Raw genomic sequence first — 19,881 nt, 5'->3', positions numbered from 1 at the left:
CAACTTTTACATGTTGTACATGAATCCAAGTATGGATTTTCTGAAATGTTAGGTAGCATTAATTGTATACATTTGGTATGGAGGAATTGTCTAATTGCATGGTGAGGTTAAAACATCAAAGGTGATTACGATCATCTGAGGATTATACTTGAAGTTTTTGCCTGCTCAGGCGCGGAGGTAATGCAAGGGATAGCAGATACGCTGCCCCCAATTAATTTAAGCCCACCCCCCTTATTACAACCCATTTATTTAATATTATGTTAAATACTTTAGGCGTATGCAGTATACATTTACCATTAAACCTTTATCGACAGCCGGCAAATCGTGGATTACTTCGAAGGGATTACTTCAGTTGTATTCATCACAATTAAATTCAAGACTCCCAAAAGGTAATTCCAATCCTCATCCTCGTTAGTTAATACATATTTAAGTTTTTGTAATTTGCGGTAATATTTATTTTGTATAGTATAATACTTAAAAGGGAGTATTTCAAGTCTTAAATTATAGTCAATTAGTCATCCTGTAGGGTTATCGGACATCCAAAAAGTAACTTTTTAATTCTTACTAGTTAATATATATTTAAGCTTTTTGTAATTTGTGGTTAATATTTATTTTGAACATTATAATTTGTAATTAATGATGGTATTATGATTGGTTAATTGGTTTCTTAATTTTTATAATTATATGGTAAACTATGAGAAAAAAAGAACCAGCAATTCTTTTTTCAAACGAATAGAAGATGTTAATGATTTGCAACCGCATCTTGTTAGTGATAATATTGGGGAAAGTGTTAATACATGCCCACAACCAGAAAGGAATAGTAATATGGAAGATCCGGTTAATGTTGAACCTGAAAAAAAATGATATTTCAAATTCAAGAGACGTAAACTTAGATTCTTTGATTCGTGATCCCAGAGAACGGCCTTTGATCTTAAGCTATCCAAGTCACCAACGGGATGAGATTAGACGATTGTATATTACACTTGGACCATACCAAATTCAAAAATCAAAGTATCCTTCTAGTCCCATTGGTCCAAATGGTTCTATGCGCAGTTTTCAACAAGTTTGGTTAAAAAAATTTAGTGGTTGGAATATTCTGAGAAAAAAGATGCTGCATTTTGTTTCCCTTGCTTTTTTTTAATAAGAAACCTATTGGAAGAGTCGGGTCAGATACATTTACTGTGATAGGATTTAATAGGTGGAAAAAGGTGAATTGTGGCAAAGATTGTGCTTTCATCGTCCATGAAGGTAAGACTCCGGCCTCAGCACATAATTTTCCTGTTAGATGCTATGAAGATTTAAAAAAACCAGTTGTGTCACATAGAAAATGTGATTGAGAAACAAACGACTCAACAAGTTATGGATAATAGATTACGCCTTAAAGTTTCTATTGAGGCTATTAAATGGCTCACATTTCAAGCATGTGCTTTAAGAGGTCATGATGAGCTACCCAACTCAATAAATCAAGGGAATTTCCTTGAACTTATAAAGTTGTTTGCTTCTTATAACAAGACTATTGATGATGTTGTGTTAGAAAATGCTCCTCAAAATGCAAAGTACACATCACCGGATATCCAAAAAGAAATATTACCTGTTTTAGCTACAAATGTACAAAAAGCCATTCGTGATGAAATCAGGATGGCAAAATTTTGTTTGATAGTTGACGAGTCTCAAGATGAATTTAAGAAAGAACAAATGGCTATTGTTGTGAGATTTGTTGACCAAGAAGGACATGTCAAAGAAAGATTTTTAGATTTGATTCATGTCAAAGATACAACTTCATTGATCTTGAAAAATGCAATAATGGGTTCATTGTCTTATCATAAACTTAGTGCCCAAGATATTCGGGGTCAAGGATATGATGGAGCTAGTAACATGCGTGGATAATGGAATGGGTTGCAAGCTTTATTATTAAAGGAATGCCCTTATGCTTATTACATACATTGTTTTGATCATCAATTGTAATTGGCTCTAGTTGCAGCGACTAAAGATGCGGCTGAGGTACATAACTTCTTCAAAACTTTAAACTTTATAGTTAATGTCATAAGTTCTTCCTCAAGCGTACTGATCAATTACAAGATGCTCAAATTGCTGAAATTTCTCATTTAATTAAGGTTGATGAGATTGAGAGTGGAAAAGGAACAAATCAAATGCAAACATTACAAAGGCTTGGAGATACTAGGTGGAGTTCTCATTTCAAATCAATATGTAGTTTGATGAGACTTTTTGGTCCATTTTGTGTAGTGTTGACTGACATTACTACAAAAGGTTCTACATCTTCTCAAAAAGGTGATGCAATATTTTCACTTAAACATGCATTGTCATTTGCTTTTGTCATTGTTTTACATGTGATGAAAGAAATAATGGAGATAACTGACAAACTTTGCCAATCTTTACAAAAAAAAATCTATAGATATTGTTAATGCATTGGTCTTGGTTTCCACAACAAAAATATTGCTTCAAAAACTAAGAGATGAAGGTTGGCAATCGCTTTTGCATCAAGTGGTTTGCTTTTGTAAGAGGAATGACATTTTGGTTCCTGGTATGAATGAAACTTATAGATATATAATTCGAACACGGCGTGATAAAGATGATATTAATGTAGAGCATCACTACCGAGTTGAATTGTTTATTATTGCTATTGATAGTCAGTTACAAGAGTTAAACTCTAGATTTAATGAGTCTGTAACGGAGCTTCTTCGTCTTAGTGTTGCACGAGATCCAAAAAAATCCTTGAATGTTGAAGATATATGTAAATTGGCAACAACTTATTATCCTTTGGACATTACAGAGCATGAAATTAATTTGCTGAAATTTGAGTTACAACATTATGAGCTAGATGTGCGCAATCACCCACAATTGAAAAAATTATCTACAATTTCTGAGTTGTGTAGGGGCCTACATGAAACAGGAAAGTCAAGTACTTATCCTTTGCTTGACAGATTGATTCTCATTATATTGACGCTTCCTGTTTCTACCGCGACATCTGAAAGAGCATTCTCAACAATGAAAATCGTGAAAACGCAACTTCGGAATACCATGAATGATGATTTTCTTAAAAGTTGTCTGCTTATTAACATTGAGAGAGAGATTGCTGACACGTTTTCCACAGATAAAATTATAGATGATTTTTCTTCTATGAAGCAAAGACGGGCACAACTTAAAGTGAGCAAGGTACTACTTTTTATACTTTAATAAAAAAAATTATTTGTATTCTTCTCAATTGAGCATGATATCATATGTATTTATGTCTAACTCGTTCTTTTTATAATTTTAGGTTAATGTATGAGAATCGGTGTTTATAATCATTGGAAAACTTTTGAAGATTGGTTCTTACAAAGATCGATATAGTTTCTATTTAGACGATTTTTTTTCTTTATTAGTATCTCTTTCAATTTTACAGACGTGATTATGTTATTTGATTTTTTTTAAATATATATAAGCCCCCCTTATCCGAAAATCTTGGCTCCGCCCCTGATCCTGCTAATGAGATATAACCCACTTTGGTTACTTTTGTGAAAACATATACATATCCAAGTGATGAAAAATGAAACAAATTCAAGGTAATACAAATAAATCAACAAGAAATGACGTAGAACGGGTTTTTGGCATACTAAAAAATTGTTAGGGTATACTGCATTCCCAACACATGTTGCTTCCGAGAAAAAATTAGGAAAATAATGTACATATGCATTATTTTTACACGATATATTTTCTGGAGATAAAGATGGAACACCATGTCACAATCACATGATTGATCCTCCAACCCTATCAGGAAGTAAATAAATATATTCTTAGGAATTGGGATTACCAACAAAACCACCACAACGGTCGATTAAATCTTATGGAACATGTAGCAAATGCCTGCATTCCAAACCTCAACAACTAATATTTTTATTTTATCTTTTTATTAAATTATGTCTTTTCTGTTATTTACCATGTATTTTGTTTTAAATAAATGTTTTAATTTATTATTTTATGTTTTTTGAATTAATATCATGTATTTTTAATTAGTTTTTATTTGTTTTAACTATTTTATTTAAAATATAGCTTAAGGATGTGATAGATGACCATTTCTATGTGTTTGAGAGAGAGAGAGAGAGAGAGAGAGAGAGAGAGAGAGAGAGAGAGAGAGAGAGAGAGAGAGAGAGAGAGAGAGAGAGAGAGAGAGAGAGAGAGAGAGAGAGAGATTATATAACCTTAATTTGGTTTAAGGAAAAGAAGGATGACTAGTGTAACAACCCATATTTTTCAAGAACAATATAGAGAAATCAAACACGGAATATGTCATGTTTTATAAAACTTTATCCGTGATAGGATCCCTAGTTGTTGAGGTGTTGAATTCAATAAATAAGGTCCATTATTTAAACTCTCACATAACCAAAATATTACTAGTCTTATGCCACTATATGTTAAACATAGGCACTCAAGGAGTGCAATTTACCCTTTATAACTTCTTTTGTGTTGAAGGAGAAGAGAAAAAGAAAAATGATTGAGATTTTCCAAGTCTATCATTCATGTGTGAAATATGTTACCTCTTAATGTTTCTTCCATCCGTAAACGTGTTGAACTGACGGGGATGACTCAAGCATTGCGACAAGTTTATTAATCATATATGGTCAACATCATTTTTGCAAGAAAAATTATATATATTCCTACATTTTCTTCCTACTTATACAAGCTTATGACATATAGGTACACTAACTTTTCTCTTAATCCTTTTTTATTGATATTCTAACACTTGTCTTTATGTAATGAGTAGCAAAATATTTAATTTCTCTGTTTGTAATTTTTTTCTTACATTAAATTATGTAATTTTGTTATCACACCATGAGCATTAGTATAATCTTCTCATACACATGGACCATTTATGTGTTATCCCTACTACACATAAAAGGTGACTTTCTATAACAATTTCTTACTCAAGGACCGTTATTGTAACTGTATTTTATATAAGGATTATTTCTATAATTTTGCTATTACACCAGGGAGCATTACTTTAATGGCGTGATACTTATGGACTTAGGCATGCACAAATCGGTTCATTTTTCAAACCAAACCGGTTCTTTAAACTGGTTCGGTTCACTCCCTAACCAAGCAAAACCGGTTCAGCCTCAAACCAGTTTGGTTCAAACCGGTTCACTCAAAAAATTAGTCGAACCTATCTAAACTGGTTACACCGGTTCAATCGGTTCTAAACCGGTTCGGTTTAGTTCCATACCAGTTCAAAACCGGTTCACCCGATATAAGCCGGTTCTAAACCGGTTTCAACGACTAAAATCTCAAATGGGTGTAAACTGGTGGTTCGGTTCTCAAACCGGTTCGATTCACTGTGGACCGGTTCGGATCTTGAACCGGTTTTTTTGTGCATGCCTATATGGACCATTTATGTAATATCTATTATTACATATGGACATTTTCTATAATATTGTCTAGAACAAGGACCATTACTTTGTATTTTATACAAAGACTATTTTTATATTTTTGCTATTAGACGGGAAACATTTTTATAACTTTATCTTACGGACCATTTCTATAACTTTGTCATACTTAATAACCATTACATAAAGGTTTTTTTACCTAAGGATGATTTCTGTACTTTTTTTCTTTAAGAACATTAGATAGTTAGACAGGAGAAATGTAACTATGTCGTACTTAAGGACGACCATATAATTTATTTTACAGTCATTATTTACAACTCTACTGCAAAATTATATATCAACAAATGCTTATTTCGGTTCAAATGAAGTCCCCATAATACAAACGGTTAAATATAACATTTTGTTCATAACTATAATCAGATAAAAAATGATTGAGTTTTATAACAGTTCTAAGATTATAAAATTCTTAGAACACTTAAATACCTGACATACAAAATTATACAGTTCTCAAATAAAAAAATATAATTATTTGATAAACAATGACATGGATTGTTAAATACTTTTTTTATATAAACAACTTCGAAAAAAGGGGTTCATTTTATTAATGCAATTTTAACTGCCTAAAGAAGAGATCAGACAGCTGCATTACCAACAACAAAACCAAACACCCAGCAAAACCAAAACATACGATGATGATTCAACCCCTCAAAAAAACACAACCCAGTCCTTAACAGTTGAGAAAAAACAACTTACATGAGGTAAACAAAAAAAGACAAACTTCCAACAGAAAAGTAAAAACAAAAGAAAAAAAAATGTTTTACTACACTTGACTTGACACAAAGCCACTGCACCATATCTCTTGTTCTTTACTACTTTCCAATGAGAAGGAAGCCTTTCACAAAACAAAACAAAAGAAACAAAGCCACAATAAACCTGAAATCAAAATATCACAATAAATACATATATACTTAATTTAGAGTAAACTACATTTTTGGTCCCCCAAAATGTTACAAAATCTCAAATAAGGACTAGAAAAAAAAAAAGTAAAAAACAATACCTCGCATCCAGAAAAAGTCCTGCCACCTGTCAGGCTGCATTCTTTTGCTATGAAGATGAAGCATGAGCAGGCGTTTCAAACACATACCTGACAATGTCAACAAAGATAGAAAAGGTGTTATGACTTATAAATGCAAGAAATAATGCATTTTCATTTATTTGTTTATCCTAGTTTCATTTTTCAAAGTACAGTGTATTAATGAGAAAAAGATCAGAGGTACAACAAGTTTAAACAGATAAATGAAAACAAAGATGTTGCTGTTTGTTGCATTTAGTTAAGCCCTATCATAATCATAAACACAGATGAAAGAAGTTAATTCATATTTTTGATAGATACAAAAAATAAAAATTAAAAATTAAAAAAGGGTGATGTGATGTGAATTTGAGTACTACCTTAAATAATTGGGAAATACAGCAGCTGCCCAAAGAGTGAGTGCACAGATAGATGGCCTAAGGCCTGCAGCACCACAAGCAAGTACCACTCATCAGGAATTCAGTTGGAAACTCACACTCACACCTAATTTTTTAAATAGGTTTTCACCTATTTAATACTTCACTTATCAAACTTCATTTCTGTGTATCTGTATAACAACCACCAATAACAAATCAGTACTTTTTACTACTTTTACAAACAACCAAAAAAAAAAAAAAAAAAAAACAAATACAATCTGATGACATCTATAATTCAAACATGCCTGCGAGCTTTAGTCTGTCTTTGCCTCAATTCATCATTTGCAAGCTCTGCAAAATCAAATAAAACCAAAACCTTTACTACAATCTTTAGCACCAACAAGACTTTTTTTTTTCAAATTTGCCCTCATTTATTCCATTTCAACAAGGATACCCCCATTTTCTCAAATATTTATGCATACAGCACTCAATGGGAAAGAAAGAAACATGGTCTATGTCGTACCAGGTCTCTGAGAAGGCTTCACTTCACTACCAGGTTTATTTGTACTACTGTCTTTGCTGCAATAAAGAAAGAAAGATATTTTTCTGAGTAAATGACCTAAATACCCTCACAACCATAATAACAAAAGTAACAGACCTTGTAGGAGGCAATGCAGAGGTCTGGCCAGATGGCCTAGCATGATAAGCACCATCCATTGTGATGTAAGGTGAACAATATGTTGCCCCTAAAGCTCCTGCAGCACCTAAAGCCCCAGCAGCACCAGCCAAAACAGGCAGCCTATTACAAAAAGACAACATATTTCCATCATTTTATCCATTTACTCATTTCACTATTATATTAAATATATATATATATATATATATATATATATATATATATATATATATATTTAAAGTACCATGTCATTTCTGAATTCCCCATTCCATTGGGCTGAGCAACATAGCCAGGGAATGCCATGCCAACAGCAGGAACTCCAAGCCCACCAGGATGCTGCCCCGCAAACTGCATAACTGCAAATTTAATAACAGATTAGAGACCATAAATTTTTAATTTTCTGAATAGATAATGACCAAATAGCCCTTGGGTTTACCTGGCAAAAAAGTTGGAGCTCCAGGGAAATTCTGATCACCATGATAAGAAAATGAGCTCATACCCGTTGTCTGAAGACTGCCTTTTCCTTTCCCATTTCCATTTCCATTCCCAACCAATGCTGTTTTAGAATTATCATTAGATTCTGTAGGAGATTCCAATTCTGTAGATTCTTTAGGTGGTGGGGAAGAAGCACGGGACCCACTAGCAGAACGCTGCCCGAATTGCTGACCGGGATTTTGCAGATTGGGGTTAAGCTGGTTAAGGGCAGGAGCTCGTTGGAAAGAATGAACTTGGTTTGGGGAAGAAACCCGGTTTACTTGATGATGAGGTGGCACTGGTTGATACACCTGTCCAAAAGAGACTGGGCCTGGGCCTCTTCCCTCAGCCCTTTGGGTAGGATTGATGAAGGAGGGACCAGAATCATCAATATAAAGCTTCTCCATGTTTAAAGAATCAGAAACATTTCTTCCTCGCATGTTATTATTGGATTGTGAAACTGGATAATTTTCACGCTTATTAACTGATCCAGTTTGAACATCTTTTTTCTGATTCAAGTTGGTTTCTTTATTTCCAGAAGGGTAAAATGGAGGAGAAGCAGAATTTAAATTAGATGCCAGAACGTTTTTCCTAGCTGGAGCTTGAGTGGACTCTGACGCTGATGTGGCAGCAGATGTTCTTCCTGAATTCGCATGCCCAGTCTTCTCCATTGACTTTGCAGGTCTGAGATTATTTAGCAATAAAAAAAATATAAGTAATGGTGGAAAAACAGAACACAAAATATTTTCTACTCAGTACTCACTGTCTGTTTTGTGAAGAAGCTTCAAAATTGTTTTGTGAAGTAGGCTGATATTTTCTAGGGCCTCGGCCTCTCACAGGTCTGGATGAATTATTTTGATTGTTGTTGTATGTTTTAGGTCTGTTTCCTGAGACAAAATTACGATCTTCTCCTCGGTTTCTACCACGGGTGCCTCGATTACGACCCCTGGGCGCTCTCCTACCCTGATAATAGAGTATATGTTATTAGAACAAAAAGAAATGCAGAAAAAGGTAGGGTGTAATTTATATATATATATATATATATATATATATATATATATATATATATATATATATATATATATATTATAGGATGCATTGATCTTCAAGAAATAATAGTTCACCTCATCGTAATGCCTTTCTTGCATAGTCATTTCCTCAAATTTATCGTGTCCCCATTTTCTGTCATCTCTTAATTCCCATAGTTTCCTCCCGCCAAGAGTTCGCCTAAACATCACATTGAATAAATTAGTGTAAATCTTGATCCAATTCCCAGATTAATAACCATGATATGAGTTATATTAATTATGAATTTCATTAAGATCTAGTGAAGGGATACAAGTCAAGAATGTTCTTGTTTTGTTGCTTTTTTGTAGCTTAAAGTAATTGTCGGTTATAATGAAAAAAAAGTAACCCATTCGTCACTAACATGTTAAATATGAACTATTTGGGGACATGTGGAGTGTTGGTTGACAAATAAATATGAAAATAGTTGATTATAAAAAATAGCAATGACCAGGATATGCCATGCAAATGTAAAAGACCCATTCCTATAAAACTCATGAGACCATTAAAGATGTTTTTTTTTCAAAATACTCGGGTTCTTCAAGTAAAATCCCTTGTAAATGTTGATGCCTATCAAAAACCCTAAAGGGCAGAAGAACTAAAAGATTTATTTGACAACTTCTGTTGCAATTATAATTTAGCAAGAACAGAAACCAGAAATTCTATATTTTGAAATTCCCTTTGCACAATTCTTGTGTGTTTCTAATAGCATTTATGATGTTGTGAAAGAATTGGTCAAAAGTTTATGCCATTGCACTTTAATGCAGTTTTCCTTCAACACCAAACAGAAAAAGGCACGTCCTTGTGACAATGAGACTGATTAAACTAACAGGAAAAACCACTTGAAGGATCATTCCCTTAGTCATAACAACGATTAGAACTGAAATATCAACTAGAAGAAACAAAATCAAGTGAAAAAATTACCTGTGTCTACCACCAGCACTGTCTCTGAACCGGTCATCGTGCATGTAAAAGGCTCCAGCCGTTGGCACTTGGAATGGCTCGTTCTCCTTCTTTTCTTCAGGCCCTCCATCTCCCTCTCCCTCTCCTTCTCCCACTGTTCCATTCGCATTGTCATCAAACTGATCAACACTCTCAGGTGCATAAAACCCATCCCCATCTGTTTGATCGTTCTCCCTTTTGACTCCCAAAGAACTCCCCTCGGTAACACCATCCAAGTCCTCCCTCACACCTTGAACTTCACTCCGACCCCCTCCTTGTACAAGCTGTTCGTCTTCAACTTCCTCAAGCAACTCTTCCTCCTCCGCTAAATCATATTCTTCGTCATCATACTCCGCCGCAGCACCCTGATCGTCCGATTCGTAATCTGAAACCCTAGAGTCAATTACCCTTACCCTTCCCCTAACCCTCACATCATCGTCATCATCCACTTCCTCCTCATCGTCACTCGCCTCCCTCCTCCTCCGCATCGTCAGAGATAGCTTCGCCTGCTCTGGATCACTCTCATACTCCTCTTCTTCACCCACATCCGCCATTTGAACTCACAACAGCCCCAATAACAAAAACCCTAACCCCAATTAAGACACCAAACCAGATCAGAACATCCAAATATTCCCCCGTAAATCAACAACAACAGCAATGGACAAGAAATCAAAAGTAACAAGTGTCCGGCTGGGGTGTAGACTTGTAGGTAGAATATCTAAATTTCTAGGGCACCTATTTGGGTGGAAAATTGAGAGTAGAAGATAAGGGGGCGGTAGATATATAGAAAGAAGCGATAAAACGGTAAACAAGTCCCTCAAACTTTTCAAAATTATCACATTAGACCTTCGTAAAATATATATTTTCATTAAACCTCTTATAATTTGTTTATAATACTACTAACTCGATTATTATAAGTTTTAATCGTGGTTATCCACTAATAATATTTGGATAAAATGATTCTGAATTTCTGATGATGATAAAATAATTTCTTAACATATTATATATATATATATATATATATATATATATATATATATATTCAGTTTTGGATAACTAATTTCTAGCAAATTAACAATATAATAATCTATGCAAGGCTAGAATTACTTTTGTATAGATCTTTTGAATTTTCAAATATGCTTCACTAACCATTATCGTTGTTAATTAATGAATATATACTGAAAAGGAATTTTAATGAAAGATTTATATATAATTTTGACAAATTTTACAATTGATTTTCATGGTTTGCAAAATTGAGAAGAACTATTTGTTGGATTAGTGTCTAAGTCCATAACTATTTTGGTATGTACTTGATCCGATGGTGCATGGTCCTTTTGGGTTGCCTTCACCAAAGCAACTTGATTGGAGAAATGAATAAAGAGAGAAAGGATAATATGATTTATTAATATGTTATAGGAATAATATATTAAAGGAGAAATCATATTTGTTTAATTAATATTGGTCAATAATTAATTAAGAATTAGTTTTGTGATCAAATGTAATTAATTAAACTAGAGGGGCTGATTTGTAATTATGTGATAGTTACAAAATAAGGTAAGAATTATCTTATTTATATGGTGGACGAATTAAAGGTTGGAAAGCCTTAGAATTCGAGTATGATAAGGATTCAAGGATTATCTTATTGGTTGCTTAATGGATAATCAACTAGATAAGGATAATGACTGAAACCCTATCTCTACACCTATATAAACACCCCTAGGGTCATGAATTCGTGTATCCCTTCCCAAGAGGTCCTAGATACGAATTCTAACCTCTCACCTCTCTCTTTATACCTTCTCCACTTGCTTATGGTGTTTGTGAGCCATTAGAGGAGTGACACTTGTGACTCTAAGCATTCCAAAGCCAATTCAAGGAGGAATTGGGATTGTTATTGCTACATAACAATCAAGGTATGATCTTAAACCTAATTACATGTTAATATGATTACTTACATGCTAGAATTAGGGTTTATAGTCTTGGATTCAAAGCATGTACAATAGAGAAACCTAGATCCAAGCATTAGGGTTTGTATGAGCACATAGGATGTCTTATGACCAAAACCCATCAGTGGTATCAGAGCCTAGCTTGGTTTCAATTGTATTGATGCATTGTATAACTGGAAAATCGTTTTTTGGGCTTTATGGCTGAGGAACTCGGCGAGTACCACAGTGTACTCGGCGAGTAGACCTCAACTCGGCGAGTACAGTGTGGTACTCGGCGAGTTCGAGCGTCAGATAATGCTTATCTCGGGATTTCTTGCTGTTTTTGCATTTGGATAGTTACCTTATCATGTTAGATCAATATAAATCCGATTTTATGATATATATGACTATATTCTTGATCTAATTAAAGATAATTATCAATTAACAAGATAATTGTTTCCTTATAAGATAATTGATTAATTATTTTGAGTAAATTGATAAATTGTTTTGCAAGAAATCATTAAACAAATCAAATATGGATAATTATGTAACTAAATGTTAGTTTAGATTATTTGTTATTTGATCCTTGTTGTTATGAAAAGTTTCATATTTTCCCCTTTAGGTTTTATAGTTTAAATTTGAACCCAAAAGTTTTGGAGTTTTGAAATTTAAATAGTTAAAACCCTAATGTTTTGAAAAAGGTTTCAAAACTTGCCCTCAAGTTTTGGAATTTAAAAGTTGATTAAAAGGTTTAATTAGAAATGTTAAATTCTAAAACTCTAGTAATGTTTTGAAAAGTTCAAATCACACCCTTATGGTTTTATTAATTAATTAAGGAGTATAATTAAAAGAGGTTTAATAAATCCATAAAAGTTTAGGTTAACCTTTTAATTGAATTAAAAGTGTAATTGTTAAAGTTAACCATATAGTATTTTAAAAGTATAAAATACACTCTATACTATATATAACATTAAAAGTCTAACATTATATATATATGTATGAGTAAAAGTCAGTCTTATCGTTAGTAGGCCTCATTCACGAAGCTGGTCTATAAGGGGTGTTTAAGGAAATTGCCTATAAAATGGCGATTGAATGGGTATCCACTCTTACCCACCGCACTCTTGACTAGTGGAGGGTCGTTAGCCGAACGGGTAGGATAGGACGAAACCTTCCATTATAAGTATAATGAAATACCAAGTAACTAAATGTTTTTCAAATTCCCAATCTTAGTTACTTAGGCAAAAAGTGAATTGATGCAATTCCATGAAATTACACTTTGTGCCCTTGCGAAGACGTTAGTGGAGCGTGTGTGGTTTACCGGCACACTAAATGGTTCTAAGCAAAGGTAGCAAAGGGTGACTCAATGTTTGTCATAGTTCGGTGGAGCGTGTGTGGTTTACCGGCACATCGAATAGGTGATTGTAACATGTGAGGGCACCATGTAGTTTGCATGGTTATTCACACCCGCTTTGTGATCCTCGGCATCCTAGTCACAAACAAGAGGGGCATATCGAGATTTAAACATGCCATTGAAAGTTCAATGAATCTCAAAGGATCTAGGAGTTTTCATAGGTTTAAAACTTAAATTTCTTTTTCGTTTTTCATGGTGGAAATTAGTGAATCGTCATTCACTTACCTTCAAATGTTCTGCAATTTGGGTTACGGCATCCCTCTCCCGAGTTGTAGGATATTGTGTTGGGTCCTAGCCTTGGAATTTCATTTGGGTGATTTACCAAGGACTCAATCAATCAACTAACTTGAATTCGTTTTTCTCCCGATGTCAAAGTTCGACAACTATGGTCTTCTCAAAACCCGTGGAACAAGTATTCCACATGAAGATGATATTCCACGATTCGATCGAGGAACAAAGAATCATGCTTCACTTCCTCCTCCTCCTCCAATTATTCTCCCTAACCCACAAGATTGTAAAATTGAAAGGTTCAATATCACTCAAGCCCTTTTGGCAAGTAAACATAAAAAAGGGTAAGTCGGTGTGTGCACACGTCTTAGGGATGAAGTCACACATTGATAGATTAAGAATGATGGGATCCGTTGTCGGTGAAGCGATGGCTGTTGATTGGGTTCTTCAGTCACTTCCCAACTCATATAGTAAGTTCGTAAGAGAGTACTATATGATGAGCTACGACGTGACCCTTATAGATCTCACCTATATGCTTGTTGCTGCTGAATCAGCAATGGTTTGGCGCAATAGAAAAGCAAAGTTGATTGGTGAATCTGCCTTCAAGACCTTTATGGATATAGACAATGGCAATGAAAGACATGCAATGATCGAAAAGTTTGATCATAAGAGAAAGGCGATGTCTGAAGTAGTTCCATGTGTTGTTCCAAAGGAGTCAATTTGCTTTTATTGCCAAGAGAAGGGGCATTGGAGATGAAGTTGCCCTATTTACCTAAGAGATCTAAGAGATGGGAGAGTCAAAAGTATGACTACGCCTTAAGTAAGAATCCACTATCTAACTCCATTAAGTTCCTATTCATTGATTCTTAATACATGATGTGATAAGATTGCATTTGAATGTTTTGAAGGATCGGTGAAAAGAAAGGAAGCTTGATAAGAGAGCAAGATGAATCTAATCACAAGAGATGGATCTCGATCTCATGGACTTGATGATTGGATTTTGAGCTTAGATAGTTATGATAGAGTTGTTAGAAATTTTCTTTTTACATAGTTTTCAATAGATTGTGCATTGTAAGGACAAATGCTTTTCCGATGCTTTTATAAATAAAATAAATTTTGTTTGACTTATTTATTTATTTGTTTACTTCCTTGCAATGAAATCGTTATGTGAAAATTGATGTTTGCATATTTCTACAACGAATGGATATGATTCTTAGTTATGTTATGGAAATGTCAAGAATTTACCAAATAAGGAGAGTTTCTCATCGCCCAAGTTTCAATTGGACAGAAATTTGGAATCACGCAACTTGGTTGCATGATGAATGAGAAATTTCGTATTTGGAAATTAGACTAATTCATTGACAAAGTGTCAAGTGAAGGATTAGGAGATCGAGTACACAAAGTTGTGTGTTGATCAAGTTCACCATAAGAGTAACAAATATATTCGTCATGATTTACTAAAGGCTTAGTAAATATGATTACACTTACAAGATTAAGTGTAATTTTGAATTGATTAAAGGGTTTAGATCAATAGCAAAACGAATAAGAAGAATCAAGTAGGCAGAAAGATAAGAGTTTCTCCATTCTAAGAAGAAGGGAGAGTAGCTTTTATGCTTTATGATAGGTCTTAATGATTAAGAACCATATCTCAATTGATCCTCTAAGTGAGTCTTGGTACAATTGTATGTCCAAGAAGAGGAATCAAAGATTGAAGAAATGGTCAAATCAAGAAGTCAGTCATACTTCGTTCCAAAATAAGTCTTAAAGTCAAGATTGTGACATTGAGTGAATAATGTTAAGAAGGTTTATAACATTCATCAATTGTGGAAAGTTGTGATGTCTTGGATAAGACAAAGACCAACTAAGACCAATTTATGAAGTGTTTTGATAAAAGCTGCACTAACTCTTGAATATTTGGTTGTCAACAAATGTTTATTGACAAGAGAATCTTATATGTCAAGGAGTCAGTGGGAGTCTTAATAGTCTTGAAAAGTTTCAAGAACAAATCAAATAAACCTTATTGATCATCACTAGCACACGAGTTGAGGTTTACAACCTATTGTGAAGACATTATTTTGTTTATGTGCCAATCCAATCGAGTTAATTATGCATGTGAGTCCTATGAGTTCTCATTTGAATGCATAAAAGGCAAGGACCTTGATCAATGAAAGGTACATTGATAGGAAAGGGTGAGCTGCTTAACTACTTGGAAGACGTGGTGGGCAGCTGTGCTACCATAAGGCAAGAAATTAAGATTAAGAAAGTTCGGTCCATATGAGTTTGAATTTGTCGTAAACTTTGGTTTTAACAAATTCACATGGATAGGAACACATACACCGTTTAAATCTAAGTGTCATAAGATTTCCTCCTTCATGAAAATGATTGTGAGAAAAATGCTTTCACTAAGAAAGATTTTAAAAGATAGTGATTGTAAAATTGCATTCTCGAATTCGATCATGGTTACGGCATCCCTTTCCATAATTTGAATTGTGAGGTTTGGCAATTAGTCTTAATTGTTAAGATGCACATATAAACTATCTAAGGCAAAGGTGTATAAGTTCAGGAAGCCTTGATAAAAGATTATCAAAGCACTAAGTATTAGAAACATGAACTTAAGAAATTCAATAAGTATTGTTTTTCTGAAAGTTAAGATGTTTATAAATACATGTCGAAGCTAGTGGGAGCATAAGTGTTATGTTTTATAATAATCATCATGATAGTGGGAGCATAAATGTTATGATTGTATGATTATTAAGGCACGTATTGCATAGTTGGCAATATTAATTATAGAAAACAAGAGTCATATTTTGCAAAGTTGTAAAGTTGTTTTGCTATAATTAAGGGAGAGAATATTATGCTTCATTTCAAATCTAAAGGATTAGGTTGTGGAATGTTAATAAATTTAGTCAAAGGTACGTAGTGTGTTCTTAAAATTTCGGTTATGATTACGGCATTCCTCTTCACAATTCGAATTTTGAGAACATAGCAAATAAAACATTGTGCATCGTGTCTCATACGCTTTGGGTATAGGATCGATTGCAAATGCTTTAATGTTTGACCATTCTAAAATTTTCCAAATGTCTAGTGCATTTTGAGGGAAAAGGGACTAGAATTGGTTTTGACTAAAATAATTAAACAACTATCAAAGGACAATCCAAAGTTCGACGAGGATTGGTCGCTTGTGAGTAGTTGGAAGTATAGTATTGGAAATTATGGAAATGTTTCCATATTGGATGGACAATATCGACATCATTACGAATAGATAAGATTCTATTAAGAAATGAGTTGTCATATGGAACATATGGAAGCGTGTCCATATTGGGAAGTAAATATTGAAAATCTATGTCTAGATTAGAAACTTTTATGCAAAAGGATGTTCAAAGGAATGTACTTTGAGTGAGAGACATCATATCTAACGAATTGTCTTGTTACAATCTACGTTAGAGGACTTTGTAATATCATTGGCAATAGTCTTTGAGACTTTGGTGCAATGACATTACAAAAGGATCGTTGCATAAAGTGTTAGAATCTAGTATATTCTATAAGTAACAAGAATTTGATATTCTTACACTTAAGAAAATGGATTTGGAGTTGTAAAATGAGAAGGATTGGAAACGTGTTCAATTTGTCTATTTCACAAAAGTAAGAACCATAGGTAAACATTGTGTGCATGCTAGGAGCATGGGACAAGTGTTGGAATTCAAGTAAGAAGTTGATTACCCGAAACGACAAATAATGAGTAATCGATATGGTGTTAAATAAAATGTGTTTTGTTTATACTCAAAGGTTTGAGGCCATATGGGATTAGTATTATTCTTGTGTTTCACTTTGCATGTTTTGACTTCCAGAATAATTGAGTTTATTAAGAATAATCGAATTATTCGAACGGGCCACAGTCGTTCATATGTTGGAAGTAGGTATGAATGAAGACTGTCGTGAATTGGTGTGTGGATTGTCTAAAAGAGTATTAGACATAAGCAAATGTTTGTTGCAACGTTCATGAGTGGTTATGAATATGATTTGAGCATTGGATTAAACCCACGCTCACTTGGATCACTATCTCGAGTGATTAGTGAGACGATAACATCTTATATTCTTGAAACCGAGATGTGTGAGTTGTATCTTGCTAATCGGTTGCACATTGATAATATGTAAACGCACTAGTAACTTGGTGTTATAAAACATATTGTTGTGTGTGATTTGGTTAATGAGTGCAAGCAAGCATTGTATCAAAGTTAATCCGTTCCTTTTATCCAAGGTAGGATAAAAGCGATATCTTTGGGCCCCTCGATGGTTTAGTGATGACATACGTAAATGATCGGCCGGGCTAGGGCTAATTTGATTTGTTCAATTAGTCTGTCGTCATAAATCGGAAATCGAGATATAGTATAAAGAGAATGATTTGAAATCATATCTCATACGATATCTAGAATGGAGGAATATATGATCCCTTATCTAAGGACACGCGTATCTGATATGATCAGAGTTGACAGCGGCTTTGGAAAGCTACGATTGCAGATCAGGATCTGAAGTCATACGCAGAATAGTTGTTAGACTTATCCAAGTGGGAGACTGTTGGATTAGTGTCTAAGTCCATAACTATTCTGGTATGTACTTGACCCGATGGTGCATGGTCCTTTTGGGTTGCCTTCACCAAAGCAACTTGATTGGAGAAATGAATAAAGAGAGAAAGGATAATATGATTTATTAATATGTTATAGGAATAATATATTAAAGGAGAAATCATATTTGTTTAATTAATATTGGTCAATAATTAATTAAGAATTAGTTTTGTGATCAAATGTAATTAATTAAACTAGAGGGGCTGATTTGTAATTATGTGATAGTTACAAAATAAGGTAAGGATTATCTTATTTATATGGTGGACGAATTAAAGGTTGGAAAGCCTTAGAATTCGAGTATGATAAGGATTCAAGGATTATCTTATTGGTTGCTTAATGGATAATCAACTAGATAAGGATAATGACTGAAACCCAATCTCTACACCTATATAAACACCCCTAGGGTCATGAATTCGTGTATCCCTTCCCAAGAGGTCCTAGATACGAATTCTAACCTCTCACCTCTCTCTTTATACATTCTCCACTTGCTTATGGTGTTTGTGAGCCATTAGAGGAGTGACACTTGTGACTCTAAGCATTCCAAAGCCAATTCAAGGAGGAATTGGGATTGTTATTGCTACATAACAATCAAGGTATGATCTTAAACCTAATTACATGTTAATATGATTACTTGCATGCTAGAATTAGGGTTTATAGTCTTGGATTCAAAGCATGTACAATAGAGAAACCTAGATCCAAACATTAGGGTTTGTATGAGCACATAGGATGTCTTATGACCAAAACCCATCACTATTAGAACCACTACATATATTTGTGTTGTTTTATTTTGTTGTACACTTGTACGGTTGATCATCCATATCCATGCGTTGAATAAACATTTGAGTTGTTGTTTTTCTATTAATAACAAATATGCCTTTTGAACGGATATGAAAACTACAATACATTGGCATTCTCCATGATTTAAGTTTCTTTTATGGTTGGTTCTACTATATGTAAGTTGACTTTATTATCTTTTTAATTATTTTAGAGAAAATTTGCATAAATGTTTTTTGGATTTGGTTAAAAAAAAAGTTCAACTTCCATCGATGGTCAAAAAAAGATATATTTTTTGTGGTTTTAGTCCTTACTATACAAAAAATGACTTTTGTACCCTTTTAATTCTTTTTTATGTTTATATAACATTTTTATAACTATAAAAGAATAAATCATATCATATGATATATTATGTTATTTGCTAATGAAAATTAATATTTTCATTAAAACGATGTCGCGGACGTATTAAGCAAATAAAATTTCAAGGTTGGTTGTACTAAAAGATAGCACATGGAAGTAGAGTCGAATCCTTAGGGACACAACCTAAAGGCCAATGCATTTTTTGCATCAGGTGCAATCTAGTCAATAAAACATAAATTATAAAATGGGGTTTTTAAATTAAACTAAAAACTAAAAATTGCAATGAAAATAAATTAAACGAAAATCAATAATAAAAAAGAATTTAGTTCTGCTGCGATTTTCTTAATCATGCAATCAACCCAAATCTGGTTATTCGGAATGTGTTCTATCTAAGTTGGTATTCAGAAAAACTAACAAGTTCTAGTATAATCTATTTTACCTAACTAAATTAACCAAACAATGCTCTTTAGTTAAACCTAACTTTTTACTATCTAATTAAACAATCTCTTAGTTGAGATTAAAAAAAAGTTGCATTAATTAAGTTTTGTGTAAATTTCTTAGCAACACCCAATACTTCTCA

General features: G+C 33.6%; 2 protein-coding genes across 3 annotated transcripts; one reads left to right on the top strand and one right to left on the bottom strand.

Annotated features, from left to right (window-relative positions):
- The first annotated feature begins 1,359 nt into the window (after window positions 1-1,359).
- Window positions 1,360-3,409, top strand: LOC145046329 (uncharacterized). The gene is made up of 6 exons (XM_078994614.1): window positions 1,360-1,870; window positions 1,976-2,001; window positions 2,115-2,289; window positions 2,414-3,174; window positions 3,278-3,283; window positions 3,404-3,409. Exons 1-6 carry the CDS (start codon window positions 1,360-1,362, stop codon window positions 3,407-3,409), a joined length of 1,485 nt encoding a protein of 494 aa, XP_078850740.1.
- A 2,646-nt stretch (window positions 3,410-6,055) lies between these two features.
- Window positions 6,056-10,745, bottom strand: LOC145045806 (CASC3/Barentsz eIF4AIII binding protein). Of its 2 annotated transcripts, XM_078994119.1 has the most exons (12): window positions 9,967-10,745; window positions 9,102-9,204; window positions 8,741-8,940; window positions 7,940-8,661; window positions 7,748-7,859; window positions 7,486-7,626; window positions 7,351-7,406; window positions 7,133-7,178; window positions 6,979-7,018; window positions 6,831-6,894; window positions 6,439-6,525; window positions 6,056-6,314 (listed from the first exon to the last, which is right to left on the bottom strand). In XM_078994119.1, the coding sequence occupies exons 1-9, from the start codon at window positions 10,536-10,538 to the stop codon at window positions 6,991-6,993; spliced, it is 1,980 nt and encodes a 659-aa protein (XP_078850245.1). In that variant the 5' UTR covers window positions 10,539-10,745; the 3' UTR covers window positions 6,056-6,314; window positions 6,439-6,525; window positions 6,831-6,894; window positions 6,979-6,990. The 2 variants fall into 2 exon arrangements, with proteins under 2 accessions (XP_078850245.1, XP_078850244.1); XM_078994118.1 differs by having other exon boundaries at window positions 6,831-7,018.
- Window positions 10,746-19,881: the final 9,136 nt, after the last annotated feature.

This window comes from Lactuca saligna, chromosome 5 (genome assembly GCF_052625555.1).
Source record: "Lactuca saligna cultivar CGN05327 chromosome 5, ASM5262555v1, whole genome shotgun sequence".
Classification (NCBI taxonomy): domain Eukaryota; kingdom Viridiplantae; phylum Streptophyta; class Magnoliopsida; order Asterales; family Asteraceae; genus Lactuca; species Lactuca saligna.
The sequence above is the reverse complement of the archived record's forward strand: the minus strand, read 5'-3'. Positions and strand labels throughout refer to the sequence as shown.